Raw genomic sequence first — 12,944 nt, 5'->3', positions numbered from 1 at the left:
TCCCCCACCTGTGCCATGCGTACCCCCCATGCTGCACCGAGGCCTCATGCATCGCCGAAGCGAGTCCAACCACATGAGTGTCAAGCGGCTGCGGTGGGAGCAGGTGGAGAACTCTGAAGGGACCATCTGGGGGCAGGTATGGGATGGAGTACGGCTGGTGGAAGCAAGGAGTTGTTGGTGGGGGCAGGAGGGTCTTGTGTCCAGAAGCTACACTGAGATCTTAGCAGCAAAGCTGCTGATCAGAGTGACCAAACCCAGCCTCCAAGGCTGGAGCTCGAACGGTCAGGAAGGAACCGTTGCCCCAAGCAGCAGCAGACTCCAAGTGCACTGGCTGGGAGCATCTTTTCCTTCCCTTGGAGCATTAGGTGCTGGAAAGGAATTGGAGCAAGCGGATGCAGTGGCCTGTCCAAGGGGCTGTTCTTAGTCTCCTTGTCTGGATCAGAACCCAGGGCACCAGGCAAGGGTCAAGCACGGTGAATACTGAAAAGCACAGGACATGTTCCTGTCGCACAGTGCAGCGGGGAACGTACCTTTCCACGTGGGTGTATCAATGTGGACAGGAGCTGTCATCAGTCACCAGCTGTAGGAACCTCTAGAGAGGCAGGAAAGCAAAGCCCAAGCTGCCATGAGCTGAAGCTCACTTCCATGAAAGGATATACAAAAAGCAGAGTACAAGGAGAGAGAAATTAGGAAGGAGAGTGAATTAACATCAAGTTTGCTTGGCACCTTAACTCCCCCCACCCTTTGGGAGGCCTGGGAAGGAATTATTTCCTCTCAGGGACTTCCCAGCTGCAAAAGACCCTTGAGGTCTCTGGAATCCCCATTTTGGGCTTCAGAGAAATCACCTCCACCTGGGCAACACACTAGAGAGTGTGATGAGTACTCTGTAGCATTTAGTGTGTGTGTGTGTGCATGACCTGCCTGGCTAACGCCACTTGGGGGAGCCTGGGGGCAGGAGAAGGGGGCTGTCCTGAAAGAATGAATCACTGGGTTCCTTCCTCCCCTCTGAAAAGAGACTAGGTCCTTGGGGATGCTGTCAGCTCTGCTATCTGAAGTACCTCAGTTCTGGGGCACTGCAAGAGGCAAATGAATTACCAGAAATAACAGGCCCCGGGGGCTGCTGCAGTCACAAAGAAAACGCCACAGACTAGCTCTGAGTTTCGGTGGGGGCGCGCAGCACTGAGTTGCGGGGTCTGGAAGGGAGGGGGTGCAGCTTGGCCTCTCCCCTGGAGCCCCACTAACCACTGTCCCCCTCCGTCTGCTGCAGCTCGGAGAAGACTCCGATTACGACAAGCTGAGCGATATGGTCAAGTACCTCGACCTGGAGCTGCACTTTGGCACTCAGAAGCCTACGAGTAAGTCTACGCGCTTCCTTGCGCATTCACATTGTTCCAGAAGTGAGACTGACACTGAGCAGAGACAGGGGCACTCTCATGGCAAAAGAGCAGGGGTTAGAAAGAGAATGCCTTCACCCAGGCAGGCTGTCAGCATAGCACTTGTCCACTGTATTTCACAATAACATCCCCCATGATCTTAACAATGGAGATTATTGAAGCAGAAATCCTCTTAAAATCTCCCTCAATTGTCCATCGATGCTGTTTGTTTTCTCTGCATTTCAGTCCCCCGGGGCAGTGAAGCTGAACAGAATGGTTTCGCATTCTGCTGCGTACCTGTTCACTTTCACTTCCCCGTTCTCATGCTGTTGTGGTTGGGCTCCCCACCAGCTACGACAGTGATGGGAGAGTCAATATGCAAATATTGCCTTTTGCTGCCATGAAGAAAGTCTTTTCCAAAGGACGGAAGCTTAGACCTAGCTCCCTAATGCATGCGCAGTGTTGTACCCAGCCACAGCACACGACTGCGACAGCTGTGTGCACCGTAGGGTAACAGCACGTGCAAACGGCCAACCAACCCCTTGGCCCTTTGCCCAGGCGGTTGCTGGTGTATGTTCACAGGAGAGGCAAATGTGAGTGAGGGGCGGAATCCTGAGGTTCCTTCTGTTCCTTTGAAAACCAGGCCTGGGAAAGCCATGAAAACATGGGAGTTTACAACAGGCTTGTGTGTTGTGAATTAACTGAGCTTCAGCTAAGCTTGTGAACGGGCTTGTGAGCACGTCCAATACATTCCCCAGATCTCAATTTTGGGTCTAGTGGTAGTTGACAGAGTCCTCTTAAATCATCAGTGTGGTTCTGGGGTGTGACAGTTACTGCTCTGGGTCTAGGATTCCCAAGTCACAGCTCGGCTTTCATCCCAGGAAGTCAGTCCGTTCCCTAGAGGTCACTGAGCACCACAGATTCTCCGCAGGGCAAGGGTGGAGCTGGGGCAAGTGTCCTGAGGGTGTGAGGGCTAAGAGTGCTGCCTGGGCTAGAGGAAGCATTCCAGGTGCAGCAGAGAGTGGAGCCTGGGAGTCCTGGTCTGCTTTTGTAGCAGAGCAGCTCTCAGGAAGGGACAGTCCATTTTGACTGTTTATTTCTCTTTGGCTGTGTGCATACATGTGTTTATTTGTACGTGTGTGTGTGTGTCTGTACACAGGCATGCACAGGTGTGTGTGTAAAGGGGGGCAGGGCTTGTTTCTTCCGGGGCAGAAAATGTATAAGGATCCCTCTGCCTCCCCCACTGGGGCTGGACCAGCAGGGAACCAGCTCTTGGAAAGACAGTTTGACACCGAAGAGCAGGGGCTGGGGGGCAAATGGGGGTGCCAGCTTAGGAGGTTGGAGGGGGGTGGGTTTGGCAGGCCAGGGTGGGGCAGGGCTTTTCTTAGGAGCTGTCCCCCCAGGCAGGTCTTGGAGCAGTGCAGATTTCTGTGCATCTCACCTCTTGTTTTGCCTTTTACAGCTCAGCACGAGTCTTCCATTCAGGACATCTTTGAATCGCAGCATTCAAGGATTCCCAGAGCCATTGTCATGCATCAGGCATCAGTCCTGCTCACTCACTCTTTGGTGGTTTTCAGCTATTTCCTTTGTTTGGAGCCAGCAGAGCCTGCCCTTACCTCTGATTAAATCTTTCAGTTTCTCTTCCAGAGCCAGCGCTCATGCCAGAGTCCTTTAAAAAGAAAGACGTGGTTGAAATTTTGTCTCACAAAAAGGCCTACAACACATGTAAGTAGATCCCAGAGTGAGTGCAGCACCTGCACGGGCCCCAAGCTGGAAGAGCGGGGGCCTGGGAGGGTAGAACTGGAACGGTAAAAGGAGAGTGTGTCTCCTGGACTGGCGGCAGTGAGCAGGGCCACGCATAGAGCCAGTGCCATGCAGTGCCCCTCACAGCAGATTCAGCCTGGGCTGTAAGGGAAAGGAAGGCTCAAGGGAGAATTCCAGAAATGGGACGGGGAGTTTAGCCCACTGGTGGGCTAAGAGCTCCAGGTAAATGGGGTGGCCCCTTGGAAAGTTGCCTCTTCCTGGCAGGCAGGGGATGAGGTGCAGAGCAGTAGTGATGGCAGGGCAGGACCTAAAGCATCTTTACAAGGCTCCAGAACAAGCCAGCATGTCTTTACCCAGTGACCGGCTCAGGGCGCTGCCCCCACAGGCCCAGGCATGAGGTGAAGGGCTGGCTTTGGCAGCACATCGTCGCCCACCCAAGAACACAGCTGGACTCGGTTGCCTTCTGCCTGGAGGCACTGGGGGATGCTGAAGAGGAGGAGGTTTCATGCATCCTCTTCTGTGCTGCCCTCCCTCTACCCATGGGATGTCACTGAGCCCCCAACCCTTAGCTCAGCTGGGGTCCTGCCAGGAGACCAACCCCTGCCACGTACAAGGGTCTGCTCTCAGTTATCAGTGTTGATGTTCCCTGCGTTGCCTTCTTATTCCAGCTGGAACCATGTTCCAAAACCACTTGAGATAAAAGGGCCAGGAGACGGGACCAGGCAGCTCCCGCCTCAAGGTCATGGCTTGCAGTGAAGGCCAGCTGGGAGGGCCTGGGATGCTGGACTTGTCTGGCCCAGTTCTAGCTTGGGCAGGCATCCCCTTCTCCAGCACAGTGTCTCTGCTGGCCCCACTCCAGGTTTCATAGATTCATAGATGTAGGGTCAGAAGGGATCTTGCAGATCTTCTAGCCTGACCCCCTGCCCTGGGCAGGTGAGAAAACTGGGCTCATATGACCCCAGCTAGGTAATCGTCAAGCCTCCTCTTACACACCCCTAAGGTAGGAGCCAGCACTACTTCCCTTGGAAGTTTGACAGAGAGGCTCCCACATCAGAGTGGGGCACTGGGGGTGGCCCTGCCTTCCCAACTCCATGGAGACATGCAGCATAGCCCCATGTGGGGATCTCGGGCTGCTCCCCTGCCCCTCCACTGATGCCCCTCCTTCCCCCAGCCATCCTGATCGCCCACCTCAAGCTGTCGCACATTGAGCTGCGCCAGATCCTCATGACCATGGAGAGCGACCGCCTGGAGCCCTCGCACATCAAACAGCTGCTGCTGTATGCGCCTGATGCTGAAGAGGTTCAGCAGTACCAGAGCTACCAGGAGAGCCCCAGCAAGCTGAGTGAGCCCGACCAGTTTGTGCTGCAGGTAACGCGGCCCACAGCACACGAGGGCCTGGGGGTCCCAGGAGCAGCAGTGTCCATGGGATGGTCCTGCCGAGAAGTCTGCCAGCAGGAGGGGAGAGGTCACATGGCTGTTGCCCCCAAACACTCAAGCCCATGTTATGACCGCACGGTGTGGTGTAGCTGTGAGGTTCTTTGCATTGTGTTGTCCAGTCTCTGATGGATATCGATTTCAGTCAGTCTCAGTCCATGGCAGCGAGAATGCAAGAACCGCCGTTTACTGGGTCAGACCATAGGTTCATCATGCCACATCTCCTGTGTCTCACAGCAGCAGAGAGTGGAGGCTGAACGGGAGAGTGAACTGGGTATGACCAGGGGTTTTTTCCACTGTTCCTTTCTCCCTTGCAGCCTCCAGCATTTGAGGTCTTGGAAGTTCTGATGCAGCGGCGATGCCCCTCACGCCCATGCTCAGTTGTGACTGATGCCCCTTTCTTCCAAGAATATGTCCAGTCCCTTGTTAATCTGGCTGAACTCTCAGTTCCCACCACATCTGGTGGGCACGAGTTTCAGCCTTTAATGCCACGCTGGGTGAAAAAGTACTTGTTTGTCTTAGGTTTACACTTACTGCCTACTGGTTTCACGTTGTGGCCCCCCATACTTGTATTGAGAGACAGTGGGCACAGCTACATGTTCAGTAGATTTCATAGACATTAAGGCTGGAAGGGACCTCATAAGATCATCGGGTCCAGCCCCCTGCCCAAAGGGCAGGAAGTCAGCTAGGGGTCAAAGGATCCCAGCAAAATAAGCATCCAAATGTTTCTTAAAAGTGTCCAGAGTAGGTGCTTGTATCACATTTTGAGGGAGTCTTTTCCAGGCTTTGGGGGCTCAGACAGTAAAGAAAGTTTTTTCTTACATAAGGAAATGTGTAATGTGTCATAATTATGGTGTATTACAGGTACTAAATTTAATGCGCTGTAATTGGCACTACTGTGCAGTAGCACTGGTGCATGTACTTTTGTGATGCTAACGCGCAGAAGACTAATTCTGCTGTGCATTAGCACTGTTTTTGCCTGCTGTGCTAATGTGCAGTAGAGTTACTGTACTGTGTTCCTAGCGTCTTGTGTAGACGTGTCCAGTAAGTAGTAAATCCCTATTTACGTTCTCTTATCATGTCCCTCACCTCAAGCGTCTCTTTTCTTAACAGAATAGGCCTGGCCTCTTTAGTCTCTTGTCATACAGAAGCCCTCCCATACCACTAATCGTCCTTGTTGCCCTTCTCTGAACCATCTCTAGTTCTTCTCTGTTGTGGATGAGGTGTACGGACCAGAACTGGGCAGTCTTCAAGGTGTGGATGCACCATGGATTTATACAGGGGCATGACAATACTTTCCATTTTGTTCACAGTTCCCTTCTTAATCATCCCTCACATTTTGCTTGACTTTTTGATGGCTGATGAGCACTGAACCAATGTCCACAGCTAAGAGTGAGGGGCTGCTGAACAGCAAGTGCAGTGCTTCCCAGTTCCTGCACTGTGCTACCTGCATGCGGCTGCCAGGAGGGGGAGTGTTTCTGGGAATGCTGCAGGGGGTCGAGGCCAGCCTTTGGGGCCCACAGTCACATCTTGCTCCCTTTGCTCTCAGATGCTGTCAGTGCCAGAGTACAAAACCCGGCTCCGCAGCCTTCACTTCAAGACCACGCTGCAGGAGAAGACGGAGGAGATCAAAGCCAGCTATGACTGTGTCTGCAAGGCCTCCCTGGAGCTGAAAAGCAGCAAGAAACTGGCAAAAATCCTAGAGGTCAGAATACTCCTTCTTATTTCCACTCGCAGCCGCTGGGGGGTATGTGGTCTCCACCAGAACAGCCAAGCGTCTGCCTCACAGTCCCCGGCTCCTTCTCTTCTCGCAGGGGTCTGTGCTGGCATTGCCCTGAGGCCTGCCATGACAGCAGTCAGATACATAGATTCATAGACTGTAGAGTCAGAAGGGATCGTGTCTGACCCCCTGTCCCTGGCAGGAAAGAGTACCGAGGTCAGAGGACCCCAGCGAGGTGTCTGTCAAGGCTCCTCTTGAAGACCTCCAAGTTAGGTGATCGCATCACCTCTCTTGGAAGCCCATTCTGGATTCTGGCCACCCTTACTGTAAACAGTGTCTTCTTAATGTCTGACCTGAATTTACTTTCCACTAGTTTGCACCCATTATTCCTATTTACTCCTAGGGGTGCTGTGGCAAATAGCGCATCTCCAATTCCCTGTTGTCCTCCCTTGATGAACATATAGGTGGCTACAAGGTCTCCCCTCAGATATCTCTTGTGGAGGCTGAAGAGCTCCAGATTCCTCAACCTCGCCTGGTAGGGTCTTTCACAGAGGCCACTAATCATGCGAGTGGCCCTCCTCTGAACCCTCTCCAGATTCTCCGCATCCCTCTTGAAGTGCGGCGCCCAAAACTGGGCACAGTACTCCAACTGTGGCCTGACCAATGCTGCATAGAGGGGGAGCATCACTTCCCTCGATCTGTTGGTCATGCATCTGCTAATACACAACAAGGTGCGATTGGCTTTGTTGATGGTTTCGTTACACTGCCGGCTCATGTTCATCTTGGAGTCAGCTATGACTCCAAGATTCCTCTCAGCTGCTGAGCTGGTGAGGTCTTCCCCCAATCTGTAGGTGTGCTGGGGATTCCTCTTCCCCAGGTGGAGTACCTTGCATTTCTCTTTGTTGAATTGCATCCTGTTTCATTATGCTGATCGATACTGCTAACCTGTGCAGTACTGGGAACGCTGAGTCCAGGGATCCTCTGCTCTGGCAGGCACCTGGGATATGGGCAGGGAAGTCCATCAGTGGAGAAGTCATGTTGAATCCGTTGATTTGATGCAGAAATCCTGCTTCCAGTCAACCTCCCTGTTCCTCCCTTTTCAGTTACTCAGAACTTTCTCTTCTAGTCACTTGTTTGTAGGTCGGTACTGCTCACCTGTGCAGTGTAATTGTAAACTTGGACCAGCCCTGAGCTTTGTGAGGTCCAGTCTGCTGGAGGGGATTCTGCTCCGATTGCCTGTGGGGGTGTCTGCTGCAGGCTTCTTCCTTTTCCTCCTAGGAAGATGAAGCTGCCCTGTGACTAGCAGAGCTTGCTTGGGACTGGGGCACCCTGAGTGAAGCTGTAGGGGGCTGTAGTGCCCACCTAGTGCATGTTCAGGGCTGGCCTCGTTCTAGGCTTCGCTGACCTCCTGCCGTTCTTCCTTGTCACCTTTAACTTTAGGAGATGAAAGGCTGTATCTCCCTGTGGCCGGCTGGCAGTTTTTTGTAGCAGCATCTGGGGCTCCAGCTCAGCCCTTGCTGGGATGCGCTTAGAGCAGAAATACAGGCAGAGTGACACATCCTCAAGCTCAGTCCTTGCTACTCCCAGGCTAGTCACCCTGTGGAGACAGAGTCCTCCTGCTCTTGCTGCTAGTGTGTCCCTGGCCTGGCAGACCAGCTCTTATCTGCTTGAGGACCTGCCCCTTGTTAGCACCCAGTCCTGGCTTCAGAAGCAGCAGGTCGTAGCAGAGACCTTTCCACATGAATGAGGGGCCATCTTAATGATGCCTGCTTCCAGCCTAGATCACACCTCGTTAACACTTCAAAGGCAACAGATGGGTACAGATTAACCTGGGGCTCTGAGAGATTAACCTGTTCCAAGACTGGAGTGCAGCTGCCAAAGCAAAGGGAGCCCCCCTTTTCCATGCAACTCCCCCACACTGTGCCCACATGCAGCTGAGCATTATACTGAGCTCAGCCTGGCGTCCCACGAAGTGCTGCCATCTGGACAGTTGGGGCCGCAGACCAGGGCACAAGGACCTGCCAGGAAAGAGGGTTCAGTTTCACTGGAACTCAAAGCTTAAGGCCAGATACCCTGGGCTACCAGCAGCCTGCAGCTCCCACTGTGCTCTTTGATGACCAGGCCCCTCCCAGAGGTCACTCAGCAGTAAAGTAACCCAATGTGGAAACATGCAACCCTCTCACCTTTCCTGAGGATGCCTTGCTGTTCCATGCACTCGGCGAGGGGCTGCGTTCCTTGGCCCCTCCTCCCAGGCAGCAAACCAGGAACACTGAGTCCAGGGATCCTCTGCTCTGGCAGGCACCTGGAATATGGGCAGAGACATCCATCAGCGGAGAAGTCACGCTGAATCCATTGATTTGATGCAGAAATCCTGCTTCTGCTCAACCTCCCCCCTCCTTCCTTGTCAGTTACTCAGAACTTTCTCTTCTAGTCACTGTTGTTTGTAGGCTGCAAAGGCCACTCCACAAGCATGATAAGCATCCTGGTTGCAAGCCTCTGCTGACTGTTACCATTGCTAGGTTGTTACCAGTACCTGGGCTAGTTAGCTTAAAACTAGCATTAGGACTTGTATGCTGCATTGCCGTCTGAGCAGCGACTGCAGGGTAGACATGCTCAGGCTGACATCTTGCTCGCTGTTTGAGCCCACAAGTGACTGAGTCTGGATATTAGCTCGGCTGAGTTTTTCTTAAGGGGGAAAAATGACCCAGACTGCACAGTCGCATTACTCAGACAGCTGGGCAAGGCAAGCCTGGTGCGATCTGCAGCCATCCTTTGAAAAGGGAAACAGTTAAAAGTTGGAAGAAAATCAGTGTCCATAGCTGATGGGGGTGAAGACGGTGCTCCTTGGGAGAGAACAAGCTCTGGCCACCTCCCAGCTCCCTGCCTACATTGCCCTGGGGTGCGCTGCTGCAGACCGCATCCATAGCCCCCGAGCTCGCAGGATGTGCTGTGCCTGACTCCTGTACTGATATGCCAGCCTGAAGAGGGGCTCCATATGCAACTGCCTAAATCTTGCCCTTGTTCCTTTAGTGCCCTGTAATGAAACACTGAGGTTTTTCCTCATGCTGCTCAAAGGCTGCGTGTGTCTGGCCCTGTGTCCCACTGCTCTGGTTCAGAAAAAAGAGCCAGTTCCTCAGCATCTCTCTGATGGATGCTGGGTATCCCAGATCCAGCGGCAGGCTTGGATCAGCCTCCCCAGGTGTTCCAGCTGCATCACCTCCCATCCAGGGCCTGGCACGGAGGGGAGGGAGAGATGAGGTGGGAGGTAGCAGGCCAGGGCTTGGTGATGGAGAGTTCACAGCGTTTCTCTTTGCAGTTCGTGCTGGCCATGGGAAACTACTTGAACAATGGGCAGCCCAAGACCAGCAAGACGACGGGCTTCAAAATCAACTTCCTCACTGAGGTGAATGGGTGGGAATGCTGCCTGGGGTGGGGGTGTTCTTGACACCTGGGGCACAAGCTCCAAACGTGCTGTACCATGTGCATTCTCTAGCAGTCATGGACCACCTAAGCACTCCATACAGGGAGCATGGCAGGGGCAGGGTGCTGGGCCCTGGGCAGCAAAGCTGGCCCTGGGGCACGGTGCACTGGCCTGCGAGGGGCTGAGATGCCTTTGGCTCCTGTGTTGGGAGATGCCTCTGGGGCTGAGGCAGGGCCCCCGCTGGGATGGGAGAGGATGAGCACCTTTGTGCCCTGAGGTGTGCTGGTGTCAGGAGAGGGCGCTGCTCTCCAGTGTCTGGCATTCCCATGCTGGATAACCATTAAACTCCCACTTGAATGTTAATCCCTGAAGTGCTGCAGCTGGTGGAATGGGAAGGGTAGAGTGAACCCTGTGGGGCAGGGGGTCCCCATGCTGGCCCTGTGGTAACCGCATGTGCCAGCTGGTCGGCTGGCTGGCTGTGCCCTCCAGCACAGAAGCATCTCTTCCCCCACTCTGCTTTGTTCCAGCTGAACACAACCAAGACTGTGGATGGGAAATCCACGTTCCTGCACATTCTTGCCAAATCACTAAGCCAACACTTCCCAGAACTTCTGGGCTTTGCCAAGGACCTTCCCACAGTGCCGCTTGCTGCCAAAGGTAAATGGGCGAGATCTACAGGTAGCATCTGGCCTGCCATGGGGCCCAGGAGGGGCTCTGCCTCTTCGCCCCCTTGGATAGCCCTGGGGAAGCACCTCAGGACTTAGAATCATAGACTTGGCACAACCGGCCACAGGGGCAGCTCAGGACCTGGGAGTTAGTCAAGATTTGGAGCCATAAACACTGGGACACAGAAGCAGAAGCTTCCTCCTGCCTCACTGGGCCCCCACGGTTGCTGCTGCAGGCGTTTGCAGGTGCCTGGAGCTGGGAGGCTGGTTTGGAGCTCCTCTGAGCTGAGCCTCTCCTGTGACTTGGTTAGCCTTTGGAAAAGGTTAATCCCCAGGCTGTGCCAAGGCCCTACTGGTATCTGGTAGGCAGTAGAGCCAGAAGTACCAAAATACCACATGGGAGGCTCTTTTCATGGCATTTTTGGCCCTGTGGGAGGCAGGAAGCACCAGCTATCTTGAGAGTCTGCCCCTGCCACATTCCAGAGGCCCAGGGCTCCTGTGCCCCTCAGTGAAGCATTCCCCCTGTAGGGCACATATTATTCAGCCCAGACCCAGCCCTGACTTCAGCAGCCATTGCTGGAACTGACACAGTGCCTGAAGGAGCAGCGGCTGCTCAGTCATACCTTGAGTCTCCTCTGGCTTTCTGTTTCCAGCCAAACCCTGCTGCCTCACTGGAAACATCTGCAAGCTCCCATTTGGTGGGCTTACCAGACATTGGTTCCTCTCACCACTGCTGCACAGCTGGGCAGCAACACTCAAAACTGCCCAGAGACCACAGCAGAAGCAGGCTGGGAGCCAGGCAGCTGTACTGTCTGCAGCCCCTTCCATTTGTGGTGCCAGCACGGGCTGTGCTCATTATGGAGCCTGGCATGATTAATCACTATGATACACTACAATAATGTGTAGCAGCAAAGAGCGCTCTGGTATGTCCTGTGGACAGGGTGCAATGAGGGAGAGCCACAGGCTTTGCTGAGGCATGTTCAAAAAGTCCCATGGTGCTCAGGCTTCTGCTGCTGGGACACAACACACACTTGTTACGTATGCCAAATACAATACACAGGGCTGGATTCCCTTTCATGCTGCCATAAAGTGTTTAGGAGGGATGCTCACTGAACCACACTGGGCTTAAGGTGATGTAAAGAGGCAGGAGTCAAGCCCCTGGATCTGAATTCCCCCAGTGGCTGCTTTTTCCTTCCGTGCTGGGGTTAAGCTCGCTACACCCCCACCAACAGCACCTTGCCCATTGACTGGTAATTGCTCCTCAGCCCTTGCACTTCTGTCACCTGCTCCATCTGCCTGAATGGGCAGTTCCTCTGAACCCATTGGGGTTAGGAAGAAAGTCATATTCTCTCCTCCCAGAGGCCCGAGTTCACCCACAATGCAATGCAGCTCAATTACCCCAATCCTATGGGAGCAGAGTTCACTGGGACCTGGACAGGTGACACCTCTGGATCAAGGGGGGGGGGGGTGGCTGTGAAGCTCTTTGTAGAAGTGTGCAGCCCTGCTTGGAGCTGCCCGAGTCATGTCTGCATCTCAGTGACGCTGTCTTAAACCCTCCCCTCGTTTAGTGAATCAGAGGATGCTGACAGCAGACCTCAATGACCTCCACACCACTGTCAGTGAGATAGAGACAGCATGTCGCAACATGCCGGCTACTGCAGAGGACCGGTTTGCTGTTGTGATGAGTGTATCCTTCCATAAGAGGGGTAAATCACAAGCATCCCTCAGTGCTTTCCAGTTGAGGCACTCGGTTGCCTTTGTTCTCCTGTCGGGTGAGTAGCCAGTGTCCTGGCCAGCCGGCCAGAAGTTACTACCCCATGCTTAGTGAAGAGTACGCCTGGGACTTTAACGCCCTGTTCAAGTGGGGAGGCCCCTCGATGCAGCCACGCTGCAATCCTTGCAGAGCTGCAGAAAGCCGCCCCCATTCTGTGGCCAGCAGGCTTTCTCTCTGGTCTCCCCTCCTGCTCAAGGTGGTGCAGGAACAGAAGTGTACACATGCTCAGGCATGGAGTTCTGTAAAACTTGTCTCTCATGTGCAGCCGCAGCAGATCCTTCCTTACCCTATGTGTGCATGTGTGGGGAGCATGATCCATTCTGGGTTGGTTTCCCTTAAGCTGCTCCTCTCAGTCCTTCCTGGAGAGTTCCCGTCCTGCCATCCAGGGCCTGGAGGAGCTGCAGCAGAAGTCCATGGAAGAGTTCAGCAAAGTGCTGTCCTTTTTTGGGGAAGACTCCAAAGCGACGACATCTGAAGCTTTCTTTGGCATCTTTGCCGAGTTCATGAGCAAGTTTGAGGTGAGCTGCAGTTCGGTGGCGGCCGTCAGCAGGGGTGCTGCCTCCTTGTGGAAACCAGAGGTGCCATGGGGTCAGTGCAGGTTTCACTGGATGCTTGTGCCCAAAGACGAGTTAAATCCACAGCTTTACCCAAAGCTGAATTCAGCAGCTGACCAACTTGGGAGGCTGGCATGGGGCCACATGACTTCACCTTGGCAGCCTGTGGTTTGGATCCTGACAGGGGAGAAGATAGTAGCTGCTCCTTGCTGGCTCTTTGGAAGGGAAAGCCTGCCCTA

At 54.0% G+C, this 12,944-nt stretch overlaps 1 protein-coding gene and 1 long non-coding RNA gene across 2 annotated transcripts in view; one reads left to right on the top strand and one right to left on the bottom strand.

Annotated features, from left to right (window-relative positions):
- GRID2IP (Grid2 interacting protein) overlaps positions 1–12,944 on the top strand; it is a 67,259-nt gene that overhangs the window by 52,279 nt on the left and 2,036 nt on the right. The window contains 9 exon segments of the mRNA XM_019541848.1: positions 1–136; positions 1,268–1,355; positions 3,021–3,098; positions 4,309–4,505; positions 6,121–6,276; positions 9,608–9,694; positions 10,240–10,369; positions 11,946–12,064; positions 12,505–12,669. The exon segment at positions 1–136 is cut by the window's left edge and continues 100 nt beyond it. Of these exon segments, the coding sequence (XP_019397393.1) occupies positions 1–136; positions 1,268–1,355; positions 3,021–3,098; positions 4,309–4,505; positions 6,121–6,276; positions 9,608–9,694; positions 10,240–10,369; positions 11,946–12,064; positions 12,505–12,669 (1,156 nt within the window).
- LOC109314609 lies at positions 1,355–7,668 on the bottom strand. The gene is made up of 3 exons (XR_002102324.1): positions 7,237–7,668; positions 2,815–3,042; positions 1,355–2,018 (listed from the first exon to the last, which is right to left on the bottom strand). It is a non-coding gene; the product is annotated as an uncharacterized LOC109314609 (long non-coding RNA).

The sequence above is a fragment of the Crocodylus porosus genome, unplaced genomic scaffold (genome assembly GCF_001723895.1).
Source record: "Crocodylus porosus isolate Cpor-Errol unplaced genomic scaffold, CroPor_comp1, whole genome shotgun sequence".
NCBI classification, from domain to species: Eukaryota; Metazoa; Chordata; order Crocodylia; family Crocodylidae; genus Crocodylus; species Crocodylus porosus.
Note: the sequence above shows the minus strand (reverse complement) of the source record. Positions and strands in the feature narration are given on the sequence as shown.